Source organism: Falco punctatus (genome assembly GCF_963210335.1).
Source record: "Falco punctatus genome assembly, chromosome: 3".
Classification (NCBI taxonomy): Eukaryota; Metazoa; Chordata; class Aves; order Falconiformes; family Falconidae; genus Falco; species Falco punctatus.
This window is the reverse complement of record NC_137582.1, coordinates 116,150,219-116,177,087: the sequence shown is the minus strand read 5'-3', so window position 1 is coordinate 116,177,087 and position 26,869 is coordinate 116,150,219. Positions and strand designations below refer to the sequence as shown.

At 44.8% G+C, this 26,869-nt stretch overlaps 1 protein-coding gene across 1 annotated transcript; it reads right to left on the bottom strand.

The window, feature by feature from the left end:
* Positions 1 to 55: 55 nt before the first annotated feature.
* On the bottom strand, positions 56 to 26,812 carry IFNLR1 (interferon lambda receptor 1). Its single transcript, XM_080379671.1, has 7 exons — positions 5,094 to 26,812; positions 4,305 to 4,428; positions 3,868 to 4,049; positions 3,320 to 3,462; positions 2,636 to 2,792; positions 2,006 to 2,133; positions 56 to 1,801 (listed from the first exon to the last, which is right to left on the bottom strand). Exons 1-7 carry the CDS (start codon positions 5,149 to 5,151, stop codon positions 869 to 871), a joined length of 1,725 nt encoding a protein of 574 aa, XP_080235797.1. The 5' UTR covers positions 5,152 to 26,812; the 3' UTR covers positions 56 to 868.
* Positions 26,813 to 26,869: the final 57 nt, after the last annotated feature.

Below are 26,869 nucleotides of genomic sequence, written 5' to 3'. Positions count from 1 at the left end.
TCAGGATGAATGGCACTCACCCTTTAGTTTTGGGAAACTTAAGAACACACACACATGGAGTTATATATCAAAATATTATTGCCTGTGCATAAGCAGCTCTCAGACATTCTGCACAGCAGGGGGAATTTCAGCTTCAATAAGTATATTTGTATAAAACCAAAAATAAATAAATAAACAAATGTGTGCGTTTATCACTTTGACTTCAGTTCACTCTGTTGAAACACAGAAGGTGATATCTGTAGGTTGAGGCAGAGATCTTTTCAGCCCGCAAGAAGCAAAGGTTGCTAAATGTCTTTGTTCCAGTCAAGCAGGGCAACAGTTTTGCAGTTACAGGGAAGCAAATGTAATGTTAGCAGTTCATCTGGCTCAGAATCAACACGCAGGCACAGCACACTGTTTCCAGAACCCAGCTGATGATTTCCTGCAGGTCCAGGCTGTAGCTTTGCTGTGCCAGAGGTGGTTTTGCCTTTCATAACTCACAAGTAAAAGTTACCTTGCTCTGAAGCCTCAAGTCAACACAAGGCAGCATTTGCTGTGTGATACCTCCATGAGGTATCACTGTATGCATCACCCCTGTCTGTGTTCAAATCGTGTGCCTTGCACCAGCGCCTTAGCACCCTATTACGGCTGTACTTGTACAGAGGGACGGTGAACGTACCTTAGTTACTTAGCTGTAAAATATACCTTTTGTGTCCCTAAAGCTATATGCCTCGACAGGCCAGACATCAGCAGAACAAGCTCTGTCTAGTTGAATAAATACAAAAAGCACCGTTATCAGTTATTTGTCCTTGTTCTTGTTTATATATCCGTGCCTGGCTATCTGGAGCTCTAACATTTTCCAGGCATGCCACAGAACTGCTAGGATACTCTAGCTCCTTCCCATGTAATGTGTGTGCTCATAGCCTTTGATTTTAAACTCCTGATCATATTTTTCCTCCATATTTGAAGTTTCAAATGTGTCGCTTAGCACCGTGGATGTGGGAGGTGTCCCTTCTGTAAAATTATCACTGTCACAGTCACTTGCAATACCTTCATCTTCTGCCACCCGTAATGTCTGAAAGGAAATGAGCAGCTCGGGATCCTCACTGAGCTGTGATACCTCACCAATCTGGACATGCACATCAGCTGTTGGTTTCTGGTAATACTTGGTGAAATGATGAGCCTTCCTATGCAGGTAGTGCTCTTCAGCTGGAAGTTTGGCACAAATCCCCTCTGTCAGTGTTTGAAGAGGGGTCATTTCCAGGCATCCATCCCTGTCTGTATCATGCTGTCCATGTTCCCTGGGGCCTGGGAAACTCACATCAGTGAGGGAGGATATTCTTCCCAAAGAGAAACTGTGAGAAAGGGACGCCTTCTCATTTCCTTGGGATCCTGAGGTGTCCACCTCCTTCTTTCTCATTGGAAAGAAAGAGAAACCCAATGTACTTAGGTCAAGCACAGATCCACTATCCACAGAGAGACCTCCAGATCCAGAGTCCAGGCTAGTTTCCTCCTGAGCTGTTCTGGATGTTTGACAGTTGAGATGTCTCTTTGGAAACTGGGGCACTTCAGTGTATGGGATGACAGAACTGCTGTCTTCCTCCTCCTCCTCCTCCTCCTCCTCCTCTTCCTCCTCCAATGATGATGATGATGATGATGATAGGAGAGAAGCCATCCATGGTAGGTTATTTCTTGCTAAAGCTTTGTTTGTTTTCCTTTGTGACACTGGCTTTCCTGTGCAGACAAGATAGTCACTGAAGATTTCCTTTTCACTGAGCTCACAGTGAAAGGCTGGTCCAGCAGCTTTTAAATGAGAGAAATCCTACCAGGGAAAAGAAACAAGACACACAGATCAGTGAGTTAGTGATGCTTTTTAAAGAACAGTTTGGATATAAGAAAGCTTACTTATACTGGGACTTATGAATGCAAAACTGAGAAGTGCAGAATTCCCCCACTCCCCTCCCCAGTTATCCTCTGAAAATCAGCAAGACTGAGTCAGGAGTGGAACCCAGCGTTTGGGCCATACCAAAGCATGAGGTATTTTCTTTTGCTTAGCATCTTGTTTCAGCAAGCAGGTGATGAAGGCACTTGTCAGAAAGATGGGAAGGAAAAACACAGGGGTTGTGGCAGAAAATGGGAACTTCCATTCCAATGCTGAAAAAGAAAAAGACAGAAATAATCTCCTGCTGGTGGTATATTTTATAGTAGTATGGGCTCTTATACTCAGCTTCTCTTTCAGAATCTCAGAAAATGCTAGGCTTAAGATCCTTATTTTATAAATGCACAGAAAGGATAACAGACTTGCCTAAGATCAGACTCTTAAGTCAGAGTCACAGCCACAAATGAATGTTGATACCAGCCAGTAACTAACTTGGAGCGGGTTAAAAATGTGGCTTCATCCACATATTTTTCAGGATAAATTTGAATATTCCCAAAATTTCAGGATTTTCAGAAAATATTTCAGGGTTGGTTTTTTTTAATGAAAATATTTCTGCAGAAAGCAGGAACCTTTCACTAGAAAATCCAAAGAGGACATGTAACAGGAAGCTCCCCCCCCCCCCCCCTTTTTTTTTTAAAGCTAATTTTGGTGGAAATCTCTGACTTGCCCCAATCCTGTTTGATGTCTCACCACATCCTTTCCCCAGCAGGGCCATACCTTTGTGGTTTAATAGCACACACACTGGTTTGGAGAATTTGCTGTGCTTGAAGTCAATGCTCTGGACGGAAGATCTGGCACTTAAACAGTAGTTGCCTCTAAGTGCAGTGGTATCGATAGTCACCGTACTCTTCCTAAAGTTACGTTCGTATAGCTTCTGTTTAGAAACAAAAAGAACAGAGGTTGGAAAGATGATTCTTCCATTATCTGGGTGGTGTTTCTCTACCTTTTTAGCATGTGATTCTCTTCATTGTGTTGTGTGGCTCCAGTGGTTGGAAGGCCCATGGAGGGGCACTTCATCTCTCGCTTGCTGTTTGTAGCAAGCATCTCTCCTACAGCTTATGGATTCGAGGGTGGGATTTCCACCTGGTGCTGTGCTCTTTTCTGTCACGGCATGCTGTTAGCAGTACCTGAACTAGTTGTTTTAAACCTCAGATATTGCACTATTATACTGACTGTAGCATAGCCTTCCCATCACATCTTCCTGATAAACTAACCAATAAAATAAGGATGCACACACATACATCTACTTTTTTTCTCTGGCTTTGCTTTAACTCTGGTTTGGCCATGTCATTTTCTCCAGGCTCTGGATCTTGTCCCTCCCTGCCCAGAAATGTGAAGCTATTTTCATTCAGGCTGGGCATCATTCCTCCATTTTGTCTAAGAAGTGCCACTTTTACCGACCTTGTCTTCAGATCCAGCTTCCCAAAGGTTCAAGTCGTACATCCAAGAGAAACTCTCCACACAGGTGGCCAAAGGGAAGGAGGCATTCACATGCATTAAGTTCTCCTTGACATTCACATTCAGCACTGGGGGAGCCAGTTCCACTGTAATTGAGTGACCAGACATAAGAATAGTGCTTACTTGAGTCTTAGCTTCGCAGAAGTAATGCTTCTCTGTGACTAGTCTGCACTTCCATTATCTTGTGATAGACATGAAGGAAGGAGGAAGGCAAGGGCATACTTCTTTTCCATCTAACGTACCCCCACTGGTAGGGGGAAAGCTTGAAGCCAGTCTGTTCACCTAGAGCACTGAACAAATTCTGACACCTGCTACAAAATTTATTTTCATATTGTCATGGCTCATTGTTGTTTGTGCTCACTCAAATCTGTCATTCATAAAGCTGCTTCTTACTGTTTCTCTTTCTGTGGAGTGTGGTCTACTCATTTGCTCATGCCAACACTGTTGTTAGGATGTCCTTTCCTCCAGGCTGTAACCTAACAAATACTCACCATCCAAATGGTATTCCTTGAATTGTGATTCTACCCATGGCGACCGGAATCGTCCAGAAACAGCTTTTACTCGAGCCCGGACTTTAACAAAGAGGTTTGGAAGCACACAAGTTAGATTGCAAGAGGTTCTGTGAATATTTTTGCAATGAGGAACCTTTATCCATTCATCCATGCGTTCCTGGCTAAAAGAAGAAACAGACAGACATTAATATTAAACATGCTGTTTTATTATAATTTATAGAGCAAGAAAAGGAAGTGTTTTGAAGGCTGGGTACCAAATTTTGCTCAGAGTTTGGAGCACTTTCCACGCAGATAAGGATTGGTTTTGGTGAAAGGATGCAGCCAGATCACTGACCATAATGACACTGATTAATATACATGCACAGATGTTTGCCCTGTGCCATAGTTCCAATCAGACATCCTTTGTAAGCGCTTACCTTTCATACTTTACAGTGTATGTCACATCTGGTGGAGAGCCTTCTCCTGGAGTCCATGTCAAGATCATGTCAAAATCCTTTGACAATAATGTAACATTTTGAGGAGGGGGAAGTTGAACATGACCTGATTGAAAGGGAAAACTATGTGAATGATTTAAAATATCTTTGGGGATAGGAAATATCACCTGGATTTGACCAAGGTGGCTTCAAAATTTGGGGCAGAGCAGTTCAGTTAATTTAAGACTGAAAACTGGCTATGGAAGCAGGTATGTTCTGTGATGCAGTCGTGTTTTTCTCTTACAAAACAGCTTTTAGAATTAGGACCTACATTTGTGTGAACTGTCTTATTCTATAATTTTGAGTGGCTTCCATGATGGTCTCGATGGATTTCACTATGATCTGGATTACAAGCCCAGAAACTCCATCCTGACTCCCCTGCACTCCTACCTTCTAGCCCCTGGATGAGGCAGACATTCAGTTCCCATTCATTCAATCCCGGTTCTTCAAAGGCAGGTCCTACCACGAATGCAGCGAGCTGCAGCATGCATGCTTGCTACCGGTACTTTCCTGGCACCTATTTTTTCTAGTAGATAACTGTATACATCGCTAGTGTTCACAACAAGACACATTCTGTAGATGGATTTTAAATTACAATTTCTTTACAGCAGAATACTTTGTGTGAATCATTCTCATTTCAACTGCTTAAAATTTGCCCATATGTCTTTTTTCCTACAAGAAAAGCCACATAGCATAGCAAAATGAAAAGTAACAAAGACAGCTGTACTGTACCTCTAGTCTGCCACAGGAAGCACAGTGGCATCAGGACGCTGACCCTCCAGGTAGACATGCCGAAACAGAAGTTTTCTGCTTATAATGTATTTCTTTTCTTGCTACCTTTTCATCGTGTTGTTTTCTCGTACTAAGTTGTATGAATTACAGAGGAGCATGCAGTGAATGAACTGCGCACGCACACAGCCTCGCTTCCTGGTTCAGCCCAAATACAGCAATGCACGTTGAACTGGGGAAGGAGCTTCGAGTGCTTTTGACAAAAAGAGGTTGTAAAGATTGCAGTACTACGCCCTCCAGTGTAACACAACTGATCTTTGTCACAGGCTAGGTGCAAAAGGAACACAGCTGAACAGCGTGAGCCTTACCTTGTGAGGCACTTCATTAAAAAATTGACCTTTGGAATTTACTTATGCGGCTGTGAATTATTGATAGAAATCAAATAATGTTTTATTGCATGAGATGACTGATAATAACCTAACAATAATAAAAACCAGTAACCAGTATGTGGTACTATGATAGTCTCATGTTTACAAGATTCAAGGATTTTCTCTTAACTTACGTTGTCAAGAATGTTTTTCAGAAGTTAGGGAATTGCTCCACTTTACAGACGGGGGAAGTAAAGTGCAGAAATCAGACAAGGATCTGCCCCTTATACAAGTATGGGCAAATGAAGGGACATGGGTCCTTCTGATAAATCCTGTGGTTTTGTTGAATGCCAGCGCTGCAATTTCCTTAAACCTTGGTTACCACTTATAACATATTTGTCATCAACCCAAAAATATCTGTCAAGATAAGGACCAGTTGCCAGGACTGTGCCAACACACAGATGGTTCTTGGCCCCTGCGCTGCCTAATTGATGAGCACGTTGGCTGTTGGCCTTGACATTTGCAGCTATGAAATTCTTGAGGTGTTTGTGTTTTCAGCACGTGGTACCTTTAAATTCCAAAGCTCTCCTGGGGCAAAGCTCAGTTCCTAAGTTGCTGCTGTATTTTACAGCCTCACACATCTTCCTAAAGCAAAGTCATGGAGACAGCAGTTTGTTCTGTCTGTATCAGAAACACAGCAGGAAACATCCTAGTTCAGCCATGAGCTATGCTACAAAATACAATGTGCCCAGGCATATGTGCTTGGAACAGCTGTGCCATTGCATCCTGTGTGCAGAGAAGGGGAAAAATAGCCAAATCAGTCCTGCTGCTTGGTTGGCACATCTGTTCTCCTGCTCTTCCCATCACAATTACCTCCAGGCCTGTGCCATGAGGAAAGGAAATGGGTCAATGAAGTTACCACGCAGAAGATAACACCGACATAGAGAAAAAGGGGCTTTTCTGGGTCTTCTCTAGGTGGAAAACCCTCCAAGCCCAGCAGAAAGCCCGTTGCTACATCTGTAAATGTCAGGTTCTGGGTTCTGTGTGGAAGAGCCAATAGAGTGGGGTTGGTCCTGGCAAAAGCTTGTATGTTTACCACGAAGGTATGAAATGCCTCATTTCCTTGAACATGGTATGATTTGAGCCATAGGAGATGCAGTTACAAATTTCTTCAGTAACCACTTTCTCCAAAAGTCTCCATTTCTTCTTACCGTGGGCTTCTGTTACCAGTATTTTTCTGGTTCCTTGGCTGTTTTGCTACCTGTGTTTAATTTTTATGAAGTTTCGCTTTCTTGTGCAAAAAGAACTATAATCCTTTTTAAGGAAAACCCCCAAAGCTAGGGGTCTGGAGGGTCCTAGGTCTGTTCCCCTTTAGCACCCCAACTGCAGAGCTAGTACCAATGCACAGCTCTTACAGTTGCTGTAGCAGCCTCAACAAAAGAGGAAGCAATTCTAGGGCCAGTCTCATTAGGGTCTTACTAAGAGCCCTCAGGCAGCTTCTCTTAAAGATGATGTGTGATTTTTAGTAAGCGTTTGCAAGAGGTGAATCTATCTTATCATCATCATTGCTTCCTGTGAAACATCTACCCTGAAATCTGGGCTCCACCGGACTCTGGGGCAAAACTCCCCGTGATTTCTGCATGACAGAATCTGTTCCAGCAAAACCAAGTGTACTGTTGGCAACAGACTGGGGGGAGACCTGTGCCACGAGGTGTCGCTGCCTATCAAACAAAATACATCTGGTCCTCCAAGCGACAGCCTCTCATCTAAACCTACTGGAAAACTTGGCAAGTTTCACTAAACCTCCTTCGGCACTCAGCGTGGCTCAGCACCCTCCGGTACAGTGGTCCTACATGAGTATTTTCAACAGCATCCTCTAATGGCGGGCGCTGAGTTTGCATTGTACGCACCAAAAGTTTGCTTTGCTGTCCACCTAGCCTTTGCCCTTGGCCTTGAGTGCCCAGGCAGCAACAGTCAGGTGCTGGCAGGAGCAAGACTCGTATGTGAGGGGCAGGAAGCCCTGTCACACCCATTGGTGTGCTGGGAGCCTGCTGTGGGGTCTCTTGGCCTATAATGACCTCAGGATTGCAGGCAGGACTGCCTGCTGCTGCAGCGGACTGGGCTTGATGGTGCTCTCCATCACTGGTAATTATGCTACTGTGCCTATATTCTCCCACTGTTTTACTCATATAGAGCATAAACGCATTGGGATGGGGTTGTCATTCCTTAGTACATTGCCTCATCTGTAGGTCCGTCTTTGCGTACTGCTCTAATACCAATGGGCTACTCTCAGTTTGCCACCTCTTGCCTCTCTGCATGCAACCGATGATTCAGACCACAAGGGCAAATTCTGTAACGTTTCCTGAGTCAGCCTGACTGATACCTTCCTTTCCTGAGCGGAGGCACTGCGGGCAATACTGTCTTAACCTTGTGAGAAAGGCACAGTTTGGGCTGTGGTTTGCTTTTATGAAACCTTTGGAGGCAACAGGCAGCAGCACCAAGTACTGTCATCCCTGCTCCTTCCTTTTACTGTTACCCCACCCACGTAGCTGTTCTGGCAGAAGTGTGTGCGCTGCATTCTCTGAGCTTGGGAGGACAACTGATCCCATTGAGAAAAAAACCACTTATTAAAAAATTTAACAGGGCATTTCTGGTACAAATGGCACCCTGGGAAACCAAATCACTGATCCCTAAGTGCTGCACGCTTAACATTTCCAATGTGCTCTTACATTTCCATCACTACCATATTGCGTGAAGAGCTGGTGGAATGTTTCCAGTGTTTCTTAAAATGTGAAATAGACTTACGAAATAGCCTCCACATGGAGTCTTCCACAGTTGATTTTTGTTTCTTTCTGAAATGTTAAGAACTTTTTTTTTTTTTTTTTCCCTGAATGAAACAAGAAGATGTATTTGAAGAAGGCATCTATTGAAACACTGGGAAGTTTCAACTCAACGTTTTTAGGAAGAAAATTTTCTGTTTCTGCAGGATAAAAATCATTGTTCTCTAGCAGCTCTCGTAGTCCTGTGCTAAGTGAGATTGCTCCGCCTAAGAGAATGTTGCAGGCAGAGAGAGGAGGTGGCAGTTGTCACAAACATTCTGGCCACTGAAAGTCTCAGGGAATGAGAGTTACATTTCCCAGTAGTTCTCACTGGATGATTTGAGAAATTTCTTAAAGGAACGTGATCCAGATAAAAATTATTTTTAAAGGAGTTTTTGCCTAAGATCTTCGTAAATGAGTGACTAAGACCTTTAGTCATTCACACTCAGCTCTTTAAATGGTCTTTTCCTTTCCTGCTATTTAATTAACATCGCTGCTTTGTTAAGGGTGTGATGCTGCAGACATTTCTGGCAGCACCTGCTATCTGTACTGCTCCTGCAGCTGAGCTTGCCGCCCCTGCGCTTGGTGCTGTGCATGTGCTCGTGGCTGACGAGACAGCCCACACCCCATGTCGCATTCCTCGTTGTTTCTCTAGAACGTAGCCCTATATCCCTCTCAACACGGATGTGTACACAGGTGGTGTGCAGATAGTTGACTGAGGCACAGAAAAAATCAGTGACTTCCCTGTAGCACTTCAGAGGCATGAGCCCAAGGCCTGGCAGGCGGAAAGCAGGATCTCTGACTTAGGAAGCTACCTGCAGAGCTTCCTAGCAGAGGTGCGGTCTTCACCAGTGTGAGATTGCTTTTCTTGGCTTCATGTCTTTATTTCTGGAGGTGGTGGAGCTGATGTAACTGGGGTGGCAAAAGTGTGCAGTATGGGCCTGTCTTCAGAGCTGGGCAAACTAAAACCCGAGGGCAGGAGAGGAATTTTTCCTTCAATTTTTTTCACCACCTGTTTGGGAAAGTGAATGAATATGGCAGTGGCTGAAGAGAAAATACTTGTTAGCACCAAACTAAGACAAAACCCATAATCTGAAATTGAAAGTGAGACTTCACCCAGTTCCAGAGTTTTCCCTGGAAACCACCTGCAGTTTTTGTGGAGAAAGCCTGTGCTTAGGGGAGGGGCAGAAGATTTTCAACCAACTTGGAAGTCACCGATTTTGGAAACTTCCTCCCTGTCCTGGGTTTCTTGCACCGAGAGGACAAGTTTGGACCTGAGGTGCAGGGATTGCTCTACCTCAGACAACATTCGTCTCTTTGGCAGTTCTGCCAGCTCTCCCTTCTTTCTCCCTGGCTTATGTAGGTCTGTGGGACGTGTTGCACGGCACAGGCATTCGTACCATCCAGGAACAGAGTGTGGAAACAGCCACCGCCTCTGTGAGTGGCTGCAGCTGTGGCATTGGCAGCAGGGTGCAAGGCACATACTCCGAGAGGAGGAGATATATCAAAGTGACAGCCTGAGACTGTAAACACCAAGGAGCTCTAGCAGCGAGCCTGATCCTGGCTTTATTGAACTGGTTTGGTGAACTTGAACCTTCTTGCCTATCCCTGGAAGATCTTTTTGTTGAAGGCTTAGCTCTGACCTGGAACTGGGGGCACTTGATCTTCTGCAGCTCAGGGGGAGAAATACTTTCCTCTTTGTGCTGAGAAACTAGCCTGACATACAGGCTGCTAAGTGTTTGGATTTGATGGAAATTATTTTGGAAGGTTTAAGAAAGCAAATATGGGGAAATGATGGGATAAGCAAAGAACAAAATTCTATTGGGAATGAAGAGGTTAAAAACTCTGCAGAGCTGGGTGATGCTAGATGGTAAAATAAAATACAGCAGTGTCCCCTTGACCCAGACAGGCATCTGGGCAACCTGTCACCAGGAGGAAGAGAGAAGAATGGGCTTGATTTGTTTGTTAAACTGAGTCTGAAAAGACTTAAAATGAAAAGCAAAAACAAAAACCTAAAATGTTCCCCATACAAGTGCTATGAATCATTTCATGTCCTTTATTTTTCCTTCTGGGGCAGGGTTTTTAAAGGATCTCAGGGCTTTGCCCGTACACAGCTACTGTAGCTGACACAGTTCCTCATGCAAGGGTCACCATTTAAAGGGTGTATGCATTTAATAGCCTGCTCCTGCATGGTGAGAATACTGTAATCCTGTAAAGACACCTGGACCCTGTAAGACAACCTTCGTATTAAGGATTGTACCTGTGTCATAATTTCATTAGACCATCATACACTGACAGGTATTAAGGGTGGTTAGGCGAGGCCTTAGGAGCTGCCTAAGGAGAGCATAGCGTTTCACAGCTGTTTCAGAGCTGCACAAGCAGCATGTAGTCACAGGCCAGAGGACTCTCCTCCCTTGTAAGCCTCATTACCGTTAATATTGCAGTCAGGCAGACTGGATGCCAAGGTGACGCTGATGGAGGAGGGCTGCACAGCTGCGTGGCGGTGCTGGCAGAGTAGGGGAGCTCAGCCTGGGTGGGCTAGTGCTAGTGTGGGCAAAATGGAGACTTCACAGGCATCTCTGTCCCTTCCAGGTTTAGGTCATCCTCTGTTCAGGGAGAGCTGGTAAGATGCATGCCTGTACCCAGAGGGGACAACCTTCCCCAGGTATCGGTGATTGAGTCCATCCTTCTCGTGCTTTCCCTTGCTGCTATCATTTAGCAAGTGAAAATCTACGGTTTGGAGGTTTTTTTCCTCAGCAAAGAGAAACCCCTACTGAAATCATTCCCTCCAGCAGGTCTCATTTCCCTCACAGCAAATGAATGAGGAGAAGGATCTCTTATGTCCATGTTTACAGGATGCCAAGAGGGCCTTGCCTCATTTTGTAGCAGCGGTTACTCATGCTGCAGCTCTGAGCTGACTTAATTTTTACCTTCCCTGTGACCTGCTTTTTGTGTGCAACAATGTGGTGTGCAAACACGGTGCCGCTTTACTGAAATCCTCCTGTAGCAACCCTCCCTGGGCGGCTGGCTGGGTAACATTAAAGGCAGCAACCTGCATCTTGAGCAAAGGCAGCGTTTCTGTCAGCTGGGAGTTCAGCTGATTCCTCAGATCCCACATGGACCGGTACAGGAAGGGGGGCAAAGTATTGCCCCTGATTTTACTTGGTTGAGTTGGAACTGCCAGCAAGCAGAATCCTTTTCTACCACAAATAAATTAAATACAGCAGTTAAATAGATCTCAGTTAAAGCCTAAACTACAACAAAGTAGTTTGGATCGCAGCCAGAGATCAGACAGACCTCTCCCTTCCCTCTGTGCCTGCCTGAGCAGTGGGGCAGACGTGTGGGATGGTACTGATTAGCCAGTGGATTCAAGCTGATGGCCCGTTTTACGCTGCTTCTCTCGCTTTTCCTGAAACCTGTCCCTTCCCCTTTACAGTGCCTTTTTATTCATACTGAAAGCAGTTAGGGAGCTTGCCTGGACATGCCGTAACGGCGAAACTCTGGTGTACACAGAGTAAAACATGTGCTAGCCCACAAGGTGCAGATATAACAACACGGGAACGTCCTGGGGGCACCATGCCTCCCGAAACCCCTAGCTCTCACCGATCAGCGTGGGAAAAGCAGTGGGGACCCTGCATGTTCCAACAGAGAGAGGCTTAATTCTAGCAACCTGTCTGTTATACAATCTGAGCCAAACTGTGGTCTTGGGGGTCATCCTACAGGTTTCAAACCTTATCCCTCTTCAAGAGCGTTTCCTTACTCTGTGATAAGATGTCACCCTGCCTGATATGAGGGGTTTCCCACTTGCCTCAGGACTGTGGGATGCTGGTACACTGGCCCTGACTGTGAAACTCTCCCCTGCACGGCAGGAGGATGCAGGGATCTCTACATACGCCTTCCAAGTAGGAAATAAATTTTATCTTGCGTGTATTTCACCCAATGGTAGTGTGAGTGCACATGCTGGGAAGGAGGAATATGACATGGGGAAGCCATGTGTGTTCTGTATCTGTGATTTGAACATCACTGGAAGAAGGTGAGTTATCTGCAGCACTGGATGTGCAGGGAGTCCAGGCAGCATGACACAGCGAGAGGTGGATTTCCACGCACCTCAGCTAAGGCTGAGAGATGCTGTTCCCCTGCAACCACTAGTGCAGCAGCTTCCTGGTGGGGTGGGTAGTCCTTGTTTGAATGTTTGCAATGTTTTGCATTGCAGTATTTGGATGCCAAAGCTATACAGTGCCGTAAAAGTTAATTAGCCAGATAACTAATTAAAGACTTCTCCCTTTTATTGTTGCCAACTTGCAATTCAGAAAGGGGCTTGTGTCAAAGTAAATCCAGCCACACACCCCAGTGAAAGAAGTGATAAACCATTCAAGATCCAATTAACCGTTCAGGGGACTGGTGCGGGAAAATCCCATCACTGTCTGGGGGGAAGAAACGTCTCAATCCCATGCAGCACCAGCACAACTGACCCGGCTTTGAATATTTCTGCAGAGGGGCTCTTGCTATGGAGGGGAGGGTTACAGCCTGGAACTGAGCATGTAGGACAGGATTTATAGGTGCCAACGGATGCTATAGTGGTGGAAGAGTCCCCATGAGGGTGACATGTCCTTGGGGGCCTGGTTTGATCTCCCTGGTAAAGTTCCAAGATGTGGGTTTATGGGGCTCTGAGCGAAGAGAAGATGCACAGGAGCCTGTAAGGACACAAACTTGTGCAACTTACTGGAGGGCGACTGGTGGTGGCCGTGCAGCTCTCCTGCTCTCAGAGAGGGTCCCCATCTGTTGAGGGTTCTCAGTGGCGTGGAGGAAGATCTCACTGGACAAGCAGACACTGATAATCTCCAAGGCTGCCACTTTTCCGTGGGTTACTGCATAGGAGATTCATAAATTTATTTATTTTTTTTTTTAAATCTTCAACAGCAACATGCTATCATTCATATGGGCCAACTCTGCCAGTGGTAAAAGAGGGTGCATTTCCAGTTGCTTCAGCAGTGTCCTGACCTGACAATTGCTGCGGTCATTTTGGCCCTAGGGAATAAGCAATTAGAGGGTGGAGGGTAGAAGAGCTAAGATGAGGTTCAGGCCTCTCTGATCTGGCCACCAGCCAGGAGACATGCTGTAACCAAGTGGCACCAGGCCCAGAATTTCCAGGAGGGCTGAGCTCCTCTTTGAGATCAGGAGAGGGGCCCAGATTTCCACCAGCACTTTGCACGTGCTGGGTGCGCACAGGGTCTGGGCTCTTGTGAAATCCCAACCCAGCTGAGGGTGGTTGAGTGTCTGAAATTCCACCAAGCTGCCCGGCCCTCCCTCCCCACTGAAAAAGAAGGGAATTGAGCAATTTCAGCAAGTGTTCCTAGTCTGTGGAGCTCACATACTCCGCAGGGCAGACACACGGAGGATGATGCTGGTTTCACCCAGCAACCTGCTGCCTTGCAGAGAGGGGAGTGTTTTAAGGCTTGTAGTTTTGATGACATGACTGCTGAGATCAGTCCACTGGCACACATTTACACCAGATGAGGATCTGGCCAGAGTCCCAATACTGGGAGAATATGCTTCCCACCCCCGCTACTATCAGGCCCAGCCCTCAGATGACAAGAATTTTAATTTAAAGGCTCAATCTCTTGTCTGAACAGCTCCCTCCCTCCCCCACTCTGATGAGAGGAAAATCTTCGGAGAGGCATCCAGGCGAGTGGGAAAGCTTTGGAGAGAGCTGTCTCTTGCCCTTTAGCCATCCAGAAAGGAAGAGCTCATCTGAATGAAATGAGGATCAATCGGAGTGAGGCATGGGAAAAGCTGGGAAAAGGAGCCTCCAGTGATGTATATTCATGGGGGGGAAAACCTCCCCCAGACATGCAGAAGCTTTGATGAAAACCCTCCCAGCTGTGCTGCGCCTTTGAAGTGACACAGCAGAAGTGTATTCACGATTACCCAAGAGATAGAAGCAGATGCGTTCTCAATCAGCTGAATCCTTATATTTAGGATAGACTTTAAAGCTTACTTTTTATAACTCCTTCCAAAATTAATGAGAATCATCTGCACGGCACCCCCTCATTCTTCTCCCCTGCTTCCTCCTCCACCCCATCCCAGATAACCTACAAAGCCAGAGTCACGTTCCCAGAGGGCAGGGGATGAGGTGGCCTTGTTTCATGCTGTGGAGGATAACTGGGAAGAATCCTGAACAAATTAGAAGGAAATAAAAGGCTGATGGAAATGGATTACATTTTTTTTTACCAAAAAAAAGAGGTTTCTGAGGTCTCGACAGAGCTTGTATCAAAGTGGCACATCATTTAATTAGCAGTGTGTCTGCTACTCCATCATTTGTCTCTGTCTGCTGCCCTAATCTGTGTCTTTAAAAGCTGAGACTAAAATCTGCACTCTGGTTCTTGAGCCCAGCAGTGTTAGAGCTGTTTTCAACTGGGAGGGCCATCGTACACAGGGAGACTTCTGCAGGGAGTGGGAGGGATGAATTCCCAACACAGCAGTGTCCAGCATGGCATTCTGGATCACCAGCATGGACTGGTAGCACCTGCTATCCAAGGAATTGAACCTCATCCCTTGAGTTTACATGAGCACCCAAAGCCCGTGAGAGCTGTTGAGGGTTTTTTCGGCTGAAAGGTTTCTCCATTCATAATAACAGTGGAAAGGTCAGTTCTTGCCGAAAGCTTATTCAGAAATGCACTTTCACCTGGCCTTTGCTTACTGAGCTGGGTGACACGTTAAACACAAAGTGCTGAAAGTTCCTCCTGTGCAAAACCTCAAGGAGTATCCAGTAACCCAAACCCCAGGTCATTTCTCCCTCATACTGCCCCTTCTCAGCGGGTGGCTCCCTCACAGGTACACTTAATGGAAACGGGCAGATGCAATCAGCCAAGTCACATATGTTTAACACGCTTCAAGGTGCGTTGGCAGTTCCAGATGATCAAAGCCTCTCTTGTGATGCAGTGGCATTGCCAGGGTGTTTTCTTTTAACTCTATCAGATAAGTTGAAAGAAAGCAAGTAGTCAGTTTTGATGGTGTAAGAAACCAATTTGGGAATGGTCAGAGACTCAGAGACAAAAAATTGCTCAGGAGTTCAGTTAACTGAGAGCATGGGCATTGCTGAGGCTGACAGGGGACTTGCCCGTATTTCTGGTTCTTTCAGTACTAATATATCCTGGCTTCACTTTCTTCAGTGATTTTACAAGTTTGCAGTTGAACTGGAAATGTCAATTGTCAGTGATTTGAAATGGGAGGTCTTAATCCCCTAAAATCACCCTAAAATCACCCTAAAATCCCCTCTGATGACCTGGTACCATGGTAAGCCTCCACCCAAGAAGATGGGTCTTCCCAGGCTCTTGTTATTTCTCTTTAGTGCTAATGGCAGTTGGGCACATGCACTCAGCAATGAGGAAATGTCTTCATCAGGTGCCTTTGTGCTCCTAGGAATGTGTTTGCATTAAAAATACATCTTTCTTATTACAGATTTTTCTGTCCAGGATGGTGCAGGCTGTGTGTAGTGTTTAACTGCCAGGTGAGGCAGGTGTGGTAACACATAATCTTTATAACCAGCCTTGAGGAAAATCAATATAGGCATTAACTACGGTCCAGTGAGGTCCTAGTATGGTTATGACAGAGCAGAGAAAGTGCACTGGAAGCGAAGAAATGAGGCTGTTTATTCCATGTATCCAAGAAAGAGGCAGTCTGGTATAGAAGAAAGGGCATCAGTCTCGGTTTTGAGCTGAGTTCTGCTCATGGATCTCTTGTGTGACTTTGAGCAAGAGGTATGCCCTTTCTCCCTCTTGCCTCTTGTTTCTTAAGGTTAAAACTGGCTTGGGTGGGATGTGTACCACAGGCAGTGCAGTGGAGCTCTCACGTTTGCTGGCATTGCCAATAAATGAATGAGCAAAAGCAATGGTGGCAACCAGCACGTGGCATAGCACAGAAGCTCTGAGAGCTCAAACCGCTCCTCACCTACCTCCTTGTGAAGGTCCAAACTCCTGTCCTCTTTCATGGCTGCCACTGGTCCATCATGGATCCGCCTCACCCTAACTAGAGACCCTCCTTCCCAGCACACCTCCTCTGTAGCAAGCTCTTTAAATCTGGAAGAAACACCCATTAGTAGGTCTAATGCAGTCATTTTGCTCTGATGTCTGGAAGCCCTTTGCTTTTGTTAGTAAGTGTGTAGCTCCGTTTGTGGCTTCTCTTATCTCTCATCCCGTTTGCCCAGCTCTGCTCCGGCTTTGATCTGCGCTGTAGGCACTGCTGCATGGCCAGGTCACAGGAGGGACCATGGCTCAGTGACAAGGCCCCTGTGGTGGCCCAGTGAGTCAGCCAGAGGGCTCAGAGTAGGACCTGGAGCTGGGATTTCCCCTGATACCCTGGCCTGTGATGTGTGTGTTATGCACTAGGCAGCGACGTCATCTGCAGAGCACAAGACATTGTCCAATGACATCTCTGTAGTTTAATTGCTAAGTCAGAAAAATCACGAGATTTTAAACATATATACTTTGCACTACTTCTCCATGTTGCCATGTTTGAGAACATTTTGTATTATACTGCTATTGTGTTTTCAAGCTTGCTTTTGACAGTGTCTTAGAAGTGTGAATTTCTAGTGAGCTACTTAAACACCTTTAGATTCAATTAGAATTAGAGTGGTCCATACAGACTGAATTAGAATTAAAGGGGCCTTCTTTGGATTTACTGTAATTTAATTGAAAGTGATTGCTGATCAAATAACTCAATTAAGGCTATCTGATTCTGAACCAGGGCATGTGCATGGGAGTTCATTGCCATTTTACTGACCTATTTTAAGTTATTACCATTCATGAACTCAAATTGATTACCCTGAATTTCCACCACATAGACAGGCTCTGGAAGTTTCAGCATCAATCTGAAATGACTTCACCAGACCCCCAGCATTTTTTATAGCCTTCAGCTACTTTGGAGAGGAGTGAGGAAGCAAGGAGTGGAGGAGGCTGTTGGCATGACCATTAGGAAATACTTCAACACAGTGAATCTTCCTTCCTTCTCCATGAAAGTAAAGGGACAGTTCCTCTGGCCTCTATGGCCAAAGATGAGTGGAGCGATAGTTGAGCAGGGGTCTTGCTCAGCCTGTTTGAAGGCATGCAGGAGTTGTTGCATCCTTCACAAATGGAGGTCATTCTTCCTGGTTCCTTAGGGCAGGCAGGGATTTCCTGGACCTGTCCTTTAGGAACAGCCTCAGCTGACTCAGGCACTGTCTGAAGTGGCAAATCAGCATGCTGGTAGTGCTGCTACAGAACATGCCTGTGCCCCACACGGCCTGGACCTCAAACCATAACAGCTTGCATTAAGCTGCATGTATTCCCTGGCACCATCTGGCTGTGGGGTGAAGATATGGAAAATGAGGAAAAGGAAAGGAGCCTAACTTGCTAACCAGTCTTCTCCTGGACATTCCCACCTGAAATGCTGAGCTGCTGGCACCTCAGCCTGCAGCGGCTGTTCCTGCAGGACAGGACACAGCTACTCACACTCTGCTCTTGTTGTCAACATAGATCCCATGGGATCTATGTAGCAAATGGGCCAAAACCTCTGCCCACCATGATTGCTTTCTCTTCGTTATGGGCACTGCTTAGGGAAGCCTTGTCTCCCCCTCATAGCACGTCCCTCTTCAAAATATCTCTCTTGGGAAGGGCAAAGGCTTTGTCTGCTCTGTGGTGTACTCATGCATGTGAAGATCTTCAGAAAGGCATGAGATACCTTCCCCTTACATGAGCCAACAAAAATGTCACGTCTTGAGAAAATGAAATGAAATCTAATGTGTCATCTATCCTGCTGGGCAGGCAAATATAATCCAGGGGGAGTTTTTAAAGGGGCCTCAAATTTTCAGTGCACAGGTGAAGTTCTAACCTTTCTTGAAAGGAACTAAGGGGGAAAAATGAGGACTCAGTGCTTTAATTGCTTTTTGAGGTGGGTTTGTACACACAAAGACAACATTGGATCTCTGCCCTGAGCTCTGCTTAGCCCAAATACAGAAATGTGGCAGTTTAAACCTGCTAATGTTTGTTCATACTCTCCAGACTGAGTTACATGACAGGAGAGTGACTGCTAACATCCAGGTGGGTTGGCCAGGGAGATAAGAGTTATTTCAACCCCAGGTGGTTCTACAGGGGAAACTTTGGAAGGCCCTTTTCTGTATTAGCTTATGGCCCAGCTGAAAGCAGAATTGTATGGAAAGCATGGGAAGGGCAAGGGCTGGCTTGCTGATGCCTTACAGGTTGAGGAACTGTCACTGCCAGGCAGCATTACTTAAGGGCTAGTGCCATTGCACACTGTATTTTTATGGGTACAAAAGCTTGGACATGGCAAAAGGCAAAGAAAAGTCAGGTTCTGGGGTGTACTGTATTCAAGGAGAAAAGCAAGAACCATTGGGTTTTCCTCTGCACTCTGTTTTTGGGCAAGTCACCACACTCCGAGCAGTAGTTCCCCCATTAAATAAAGTGTGTCAGTAAGAAAATTTTAAGGTAAAATCATTTTTTATTTAAATGAAGTAAGTGCCAAAGACAATTTCCCTTTAAATTTCCCCCCTCTTTTTGAACAAAAATAGAAAAAAAATATTTTTTTTTTCCCATCTAATGTGTTCTAGGTTAACTATCTTCTGGGTATGAATGGGGCTATTTGAGTACTGATATATGTGTGCTGTTGCACCGTACTATCCAGCAGCAGCCATAACCTCTAGGGTCTGCAGAGGTGCCTTGAACTTGGAAATGTGTCTTTTTTACCTGTTTCCCGTAGTCACTGCAAAACAACGCGAAGGATTACAAAATGCCTAGCTGAATCAACAAACAGCAATAAGCAGTGCTTGACAATGCCATCCGTAAGAAGCCCATTACCTCCTCTAATTAATCCTCACTTTATTAGGCAGAAAGAAGGCCACTCATGGGCGCGTGGGTGTGATGAGGATGCGGCAGTGGTAACTCCTCTCCCCGCTGCTGTTTGTTGGTTTCTGTGGCCCTGAAGAGACAAACAGACCCGCCCTGAGCGCCTGCGTGGGTTCGGCAGCGAGCGCGTGCTGAGCAGAGTACTTTTACCATTGCATTTTCTCAACAGGCATTAAAGTCCATTTCACCCATGGTTCTTCTGGCTTTAGGCACGGTGAGGAAACCTCTCTCCCTCTGGGGCAGGAGGATGGTGGTGAACCTCTGCCTGGGTGGACACTTGCCGCAGCCTGTGAGCTCCAGTTTGGACTCTGCCATTACACAAAGATGCTTCTTGCATCACGAGAGATCCTATTCCCTATCTTCAGTCCACACCCTCTTCATCCTATTTAATTCTGCCTTTACCCAGCAACAACCATTTAGACAGAAGACACCCTTCCTCGCACTTCTGCTTCCCTATTGAATGCTAGTCTGAAGTAAGATGGTATTTTACCTGCATAAAAAGTAGAGGGTCATGGCCTTCCACTGTCCCTTTCCTTGGATGATACGACAACCCACACATTTCTGGCATTAAATTTCTCCATGCAAAGCCCTTGGTAAACACCTTTGAGAAGAGAAATGTAGCACCGATCTGCTGCAGCTTTCCTCTAGCCTGAGCCCAAAGGAGACCACTCTGTGCTGGAACACAGCTCGACCAGAGTGACAGGAGCCATGAAAGCAGCCATCAGCTTGCAATGAGCTGTCTGTTGTGAAAGAGGATTTTTAGCAGACAACCCTGTAGTTATGAAATGAAGTCTGCCTCAAATATAACAGAGGAGGATCATAGAGGCAGTTACTATAATTACTACTAATGATACTTACACTTACCCATACGTTAGTTCCATATAAACCTTTTTTATTCCCTGTGCAAACAATGAATAATTAGCAGCCTCTATCATTGCCTTTTTAAGAGTTACATCATGTTCCTTGGGACAAAGACCATCTCTTTGAACAGCACCTAGCACTGAGATTTCTAGGGCGTTGAGTGCCACTGTAATAAAAGCATGTCAAAATTGCAAGTGAATTCATTAAGATCAGGAGGGACAAGTTATCTGTAGGGCAAAACTGTTCCCAGTAGACCTTTTCATTAGCTTTTTATTGGTAGTGCAATTTTCAAGGGTGTTATTTCACATTATGGGGAAAATCTGTTTTAGGCTTGTTTCTTTTGCCACTGAAATTGTAAGACATTTGTTTAGGGGCTTTGATGGAAGGCAGTTTTGCTGTTTCAGGGGTTTGAAGGGCTTTGGCATTCATCTGCAGTTGTTTCCCTATCACGTACCTTTCTCCTACCTGTGTTTTGGCAGTTGCTCAGCCTTCTGTGAGTGAAATGTCTCTCAGCCTTGATTAGGCACCGGGAATGCACTTGTGAAAACAACACACGATTTTTCTTTGCAACATCATTTTTCCTCCAGACAAAATTGGATTTATTGAATAATAAATATGTTTGCTATAGCTAAGGTGAGTTGGTGGTTAAAAACAACTGTGGTTTACATCCCTTTTCAGACCACCAAAGCCCAGCCCTCTGATTTGTGCTGGTGCATTACCGCTGACAGCAGTAATTTTTAGTGACAGATACAGAAATGTCCTTAGGGAAAATACAATAGTGATGGAAGTTTCCTGTGGGAAAAAAAGTTTTTTTTTCTTCTTTTTTTTTTTTAAAGTGCTTTCACCTTTTCTGGTTTTTGTCTTTAGGGACAGTTTCTTCACAGGCATTCAAAAGCTCTTGATCCCACTAGTTTCATCATGATTTAAGGCCAGTCTTCAACTTATGAGGAATAATCAGTTTCTTTTAGGATCAAACCTGAAAAATTGGCTGTGCTTTCCAATTGTATTTGATCTAAATGACAAGCCAGCTGTGGTCTGTATTTGTTGCAATCATTGGAAAGACCACACCTCTGTATGAAACACTGTCTTTTGCATAGCAACTGATACTGTGAGTTAAGCTGGATTGCACAATTTAGACTCCAATCTTGACTGGAAAGATAGCATCAATTCTGAGTCAGAACCATATTTTCCTGTATCTCAGAGACAGGATATTTTTGCACAGCAAATGGCAAAAATTTACATGTATGTAAATGTATTTAATCTTGATCCCACCACTCTGAGTGAGTCCTGGGTCAGGTAAGTCTCCCACTGAATGCAAATAGCTGTTTATATATCACAGTCTGAACAAAGGCTGGATAGGGCCCTGCTCGCAGGATCTCACAATCTAAGTGCAAGGGAAGAACTGCAGTAAACAAAGGGGAGGAGACTCGTAGGGGAGGATGAAGGTTACAACAGTGAGAGATCCAGAGATTCACCTGTTGTTCTAAACCATTTAGCTGGGTCATAGTCCAGAATCAAAAATTTTCATTAAAAAAACATTGCTAGGTGATAACATTATACGTACTTACCAGATTTGTAAATCGTGATCATGTCAGAGCACGGAAGTGACTAAGTAAATAACTTCCCACATCTCAGGCCATATTTACATGGACAGGCCAAGTAATCATGAATCTCATCTGTCCATGCCCTGAGCCAACGAAATATGAAGTTGTTTCAGCCTGGAAGTCCATTAGCCTTATTAACATCACATGAACTTGTGCTAATGAGCAAAAAGTTGTCACAAACATTCGCCACTTTTTCTCTGTTTGTCTAATTGATCAGCATAATTTTGTTAAACTCAAAGGCCGTTTTCTTGGCCTGAATGTAGCTTGAAATTTGTTGCTCTTGAATCAGACCTATATGCGGTTTTGAGTGCTGAAAAGCACCTCTGTTTTTTCAGCTATAGCAGCTGGTTTGTAAAAGATAATGCCTCTCACTACAAGTCTTTGCCTTGCTTAAACACACTGTGAAATCCTGATTACACTGCCATCAGCAGGAGTGGTAAAGGATAATGTCCCTTGCCGCAAATCTTACCTTGACACGGGGAAATCTTGGTATTGTAGGAGTTCCCCATGCAGCTTCACAAAGTCAGGATTTCCGCTATATAGAGAAGCGTACTTTAATGTCACATCACGTCCTTAACTCTAACCTGAAAATTACTGAACTTTTAAACTGTTATGTTTCTTACAGCCTTTATGCCATTCTCAGAATATGTTCTTTTAAGGAATATGGTGAAATGGAAGAAAACAATTAACTGATACATTCACTAACTTGCCTTTGAGTATTTTGCTATAGTAATGGTAACTACTACCTGTTGATAATGAGCTACACGCGTCTTAATGGGAAATCTAATTGCTGTTGTAGTAGTGTCTGCAATCCCAGGACCCCTGTGCTAAGTGCTGGACCAACTCAGAACAGAAGGCAGTCCCTGTCCTAAAGAGACTACAGCTACCATGGAGTGTGTCATCAATACGTTCATGTAGTTTTCTTGCTTCTCATTTGAAAGAGTGGTTAATGATAAAATTCTTAGATTTTGTTTTGATCAGGATAGTGACTAAGATATTCATGCTGTAATTAATACTTGTCTCTTTATATTTGATTATAGTGTGCTTCTGATGTAAGAAGTATAAGCTTAATGGCATGTGTAGCAATCCATTGTTTTGTTTCTAATTGGTGAAGTTGTGCAGAGGAAATGACAAACACTCATGTTGCTGTCGCTCTGTGAGTCTGGATTAAGCTTTCAACTAGTGTAATTGTCTCCTGATATGACATGGAATTTATACTGACTTAAACTACTTCAGCACCTGACTTGGGTCTGGTTTTGGAGGCATTTTTAGCAGGATTTCCTAGGATGTTTTTTTTCTCAGCAGACAGTTTGTTGTGGATCCTCTTATCTAAATATCTGAAAATCATCCCTGCGTTTTTAACAAGCTTACCTCCCAATAAACGAGTGCAGTAGAGGACTGATGTTAATGACTGGATGAGATGGAGGTGAAGAGAGTTTTCCTCAAAGTCCTATAGAAAATCTGCAGCAGAGACCCTGAGTTCTGGGATAATGCTGCAATCGCCTGGCTGCTTTGGACTCTGATCTGAGCGGGAGTAGATGGAAGGAATGAGCCCGCTGATCAGGGCATACTACAGTTACTTTAATTGTGGCAACTAAGTGCCAGGATTTTGGTGAGGCCTGGTGTATTCATTAGAAATTGATGGTTATTACAATTAATAATACACTGAAATTAATTACTGGGAAGAAAAATTATGTCTATGTTGATCCATCCATGTGAATGACAGTAGAGATGCCTTCTGCGGCACTTTCTTCTCTTGCCATTTCTACTGTTTTCCTGGAGGGACTAGGGTTTCCAGTTAATTCTCAGAGTGACAGTTCGATGTATTTATCTGATGTAATTCATTCCCCTCTGCAGCCCCATCTCCAAGCAACAAAGCAGGTGAAAATAACTGCTCAACCACCCCTTAATCCACTAAGAGTAAAGGCAGAGACACTCTGAACTAGCCTGACAGGAATGGTGACCAACAGAGCAAATGGCTGGGGGCCCTGGAGGGAAATCTGCCAAGCTTTGGTCCTATAAACCACCTAATCCCTTCGTATCTGAGCACCTTCGGAGCTGCTGAAAGTGTTATGGGGGAGAAGACGCTGTTGTGCCCGTTCGCTAGACTCATGAGTCCTGATGTCTGGGATTTTAAGCTACTTATTATGGGGGTGCTGGGAGTGATATTACGAAGTGGCTCTGAGCCTGCTTAGATCCGAGAATAAGATTTCCTGGAAGCTCAGGTTTGTACCACTTCAGGACTGCACAGACCATCATTTTTCCCCTGAGAAAAGTCTTCCTTGCAGGTTCCTTAGTGAGCACACGTGCATGCGCACGCACATGTGCCTGTGTGTGTAGCAATGTCTGAGACATTGTAAAAATGAGATTCTATCTGGACATGATAATTCACTTGAAGCAGACAAGAAAACTGAGGCAGGACTTACCCCATGGGTAAATGTTGAAAGCTGAAGTACTAGGCAGGAAGGAGGTTACTAGAGGAGTTCTTCCAGAATCATTTTTGGGCTCAATCTCACCCATTTTTTTCAGAAGAAACAGATAAGTGTGTACTGATAGAAACTGATGACTCTCATCTTTATCATCGAAAGCAAGGGAGGGTCAGGGCATTCTGCAAAAAGAGCAGTGTGACCTTTGGGACCTGAGCAGTAAAAAAAAGATGACATTCAAAGTACAAAATGCAAATTAATGCATTCAGGGAATATTAACTAATCAGCTATAAATAGTGAGTGTTTCATGTGGAAATAAAGAAGAGAAGGACCTGGCTATGCTAACTGATCGCAGCAGATCTGTGAGCTGTGGGGAGAGAAGCAGAAGTAAAAGAAAGCTAAATGTGATATGAGGATGCATGGGGGGAAGAGAGTATTAGCAGGGGAGCTAGAGAAGTCCCAGTGCCCTTGCACAAAGCCAGGGAAAACTTCACCAGAAACAATGTCTCTAAGTGCAGTTATCAGCGGTCAGTGGAAGGTGGGTTGACAGTGAGAGGTTCACAGTGGGGGTCCCAGAACAACCAGCCTGCAAGGGCTGGCTCTGGACCCAGCAAAGACCCTGCTGAGTGGGAATATGGTCACTCACCGTAAACGTATCAAGAGTGAACACTGGGAAAATTAGAACTATTTCAGAGGAAGGACAATACTGACATAATAATTAGTAAATCTAAAGTGGCCCTGGGTTGTTTTAGACTGACAATGAGTAGACTCTAAAGATAACACATTTTGGAGGCATCCAGCAAACATCCTCCCCTCCCTGTGTCAGTAGATTGGCAGTGTTGGGGAGGAACAGGAGTCCAGACCGAACAACGGATCCAGCTGCCCATTCTTTAGCCACCAGAGATGAGAATTTAAAATCAGTTCCACAGACAGATTATTTGGCTGGCCAACATAACAGTATTGGGTAGTCTGCTCCAGCTTAGAGTCAAAACACAGTGGTTTGGCCTGCATTTTTCTTTTTCTTTGTGTCTGCTGTGTTCATTTCTGGTCCTTGAGGAGCATCCTTTTTGATTCCTTAGGACCCCAGGGCTGGACTCTGATCCAGTGTCCCTTTTATTTCATGGCAATATTGCTGCCTGACTTATTTGTTAGATGTCCTTACCAAATCAAGCCAGTGGCTTGTCCGGTGCAGTATCTTTTTTATTTTTTACCATCAGCACTTGATGCCTGGTATTTCTATGGATGGTGAAACACCTACAGAATGCACCCAGCTACTTGAGCAATGCTGTGAATGGGAGAAAAAATTCTTCTGTTGTCCCTAAAGGCCACCAGCTCATGCCCTGAAGCAGGAGGTTTCATTACCCTTATTTTTTTCCCTTGGGTTATATGACTGCCAGTGTTATTTACAGTCATAAAATTTTCCAACTCAAGTTTGAAACCCAGTCAACATTGTTTGTCTCAGTTGCCTTCCTGCGGCTGCAAATTCCTCTGCTGTGCTATGCACTGGACACAGCTATTTCCTTTTAGGAGCCCGCCATATGCTGCCCTTTAATTTCACTCAGAGCCTGCTTTTTCCCACAGGGTCTGGCTGAGAGTGCTCAGCACCTCATGGGATGGAGCTTGCTGCTCAGTGCTCTCCTTAGAGTTAGCAAGACTTCAAGGAGAGACGCACAGGTATGAAAGGGAGTCACAGCTGTGGAGCAAATAGCCCCCTCTTAGCAAGGCCAGGCTGGAGGAGCTCTTTGCTTTGCTCATCAGTGCGGTTCTGTTAGCAAAGAGTGCAGTTTTTGCAATGCCCTCCATAAGCAGGGCAGCCCTGTTGAGAGCTCTCTGAATCATCTTTCCATAGCACAGGCCAAGGAAATTTGATGGTATCCCCACCCATCTTTGTTGCTCTTTAAATGAGCATTCAAAAATCAGGAATTGCACTGTAGAAACTGTGGGGCTCAATTAGTTTTATTTGTTCTTTGGTTCTAGGTTTTATATTTTTTTCCAATAAGCAAGGATGAGAACTTCCCTCTCCTTTTCAAATGACGCAGATTCTCCCAAACCAAGAGGTTTGCAGGCTTTGGGGCTGTATGAAAGCATATGAAATCTTTTTATTTCAAAGAATGAATACTGTTGAAAGCAAGATCATCTACAAAGATGTCCAAGAGTGGCTACTCTGGTAAAATGCAAAGCACAAGTTGCTTTCTCACAACGTGGTATGACCTCTAAGGCAGCATTGACACTCTTTGTAGTGAATGTGGTAGGGAAGGGTGCAAACTACTCTATAGCAGATACTTTTCTGCAGTAATCTACATGAAAGGGAAGGCAATGGGATGCTATATAAAAAAGGAAGAGATCCAGAGATCTAGGAATCCAGAGGCTTGTTTCTCATCTATCTCCTGAGCTTCTAGATTTAATAACTGCTGCACAGCTCTCATAGTGGGTCCAAGACAAAGCCACGGTCCTCAGTAATAATCGCTTTCATTCTCACACAGAATGCTGAGTCTGCAGGGGAGCACCAGATTGGGAAGAGGCTCAACACTTAAAGGAAGGTGATTGGTGCACTTGGGTGGAGGCAAAAGCTAGCTCCCAGGGGATCCCTGCTGCAGAGCTACAGGTGATTGCGGGGCCTGCATGAGCTCCAGCTGATAACGGTAGGAAGGCAATTACACACCTGCCAGTGCATCTGTTACAAATAGCTCCAGAGGCTGATTCATGGGTTGGTTTATTTCAGGGGTCCTCAAACTACAGCCTATGGGCTGGATATGCCCCCCCCCCCCAGGGTCCTCAATTCAGTGCCTGGTATTTACAGAAC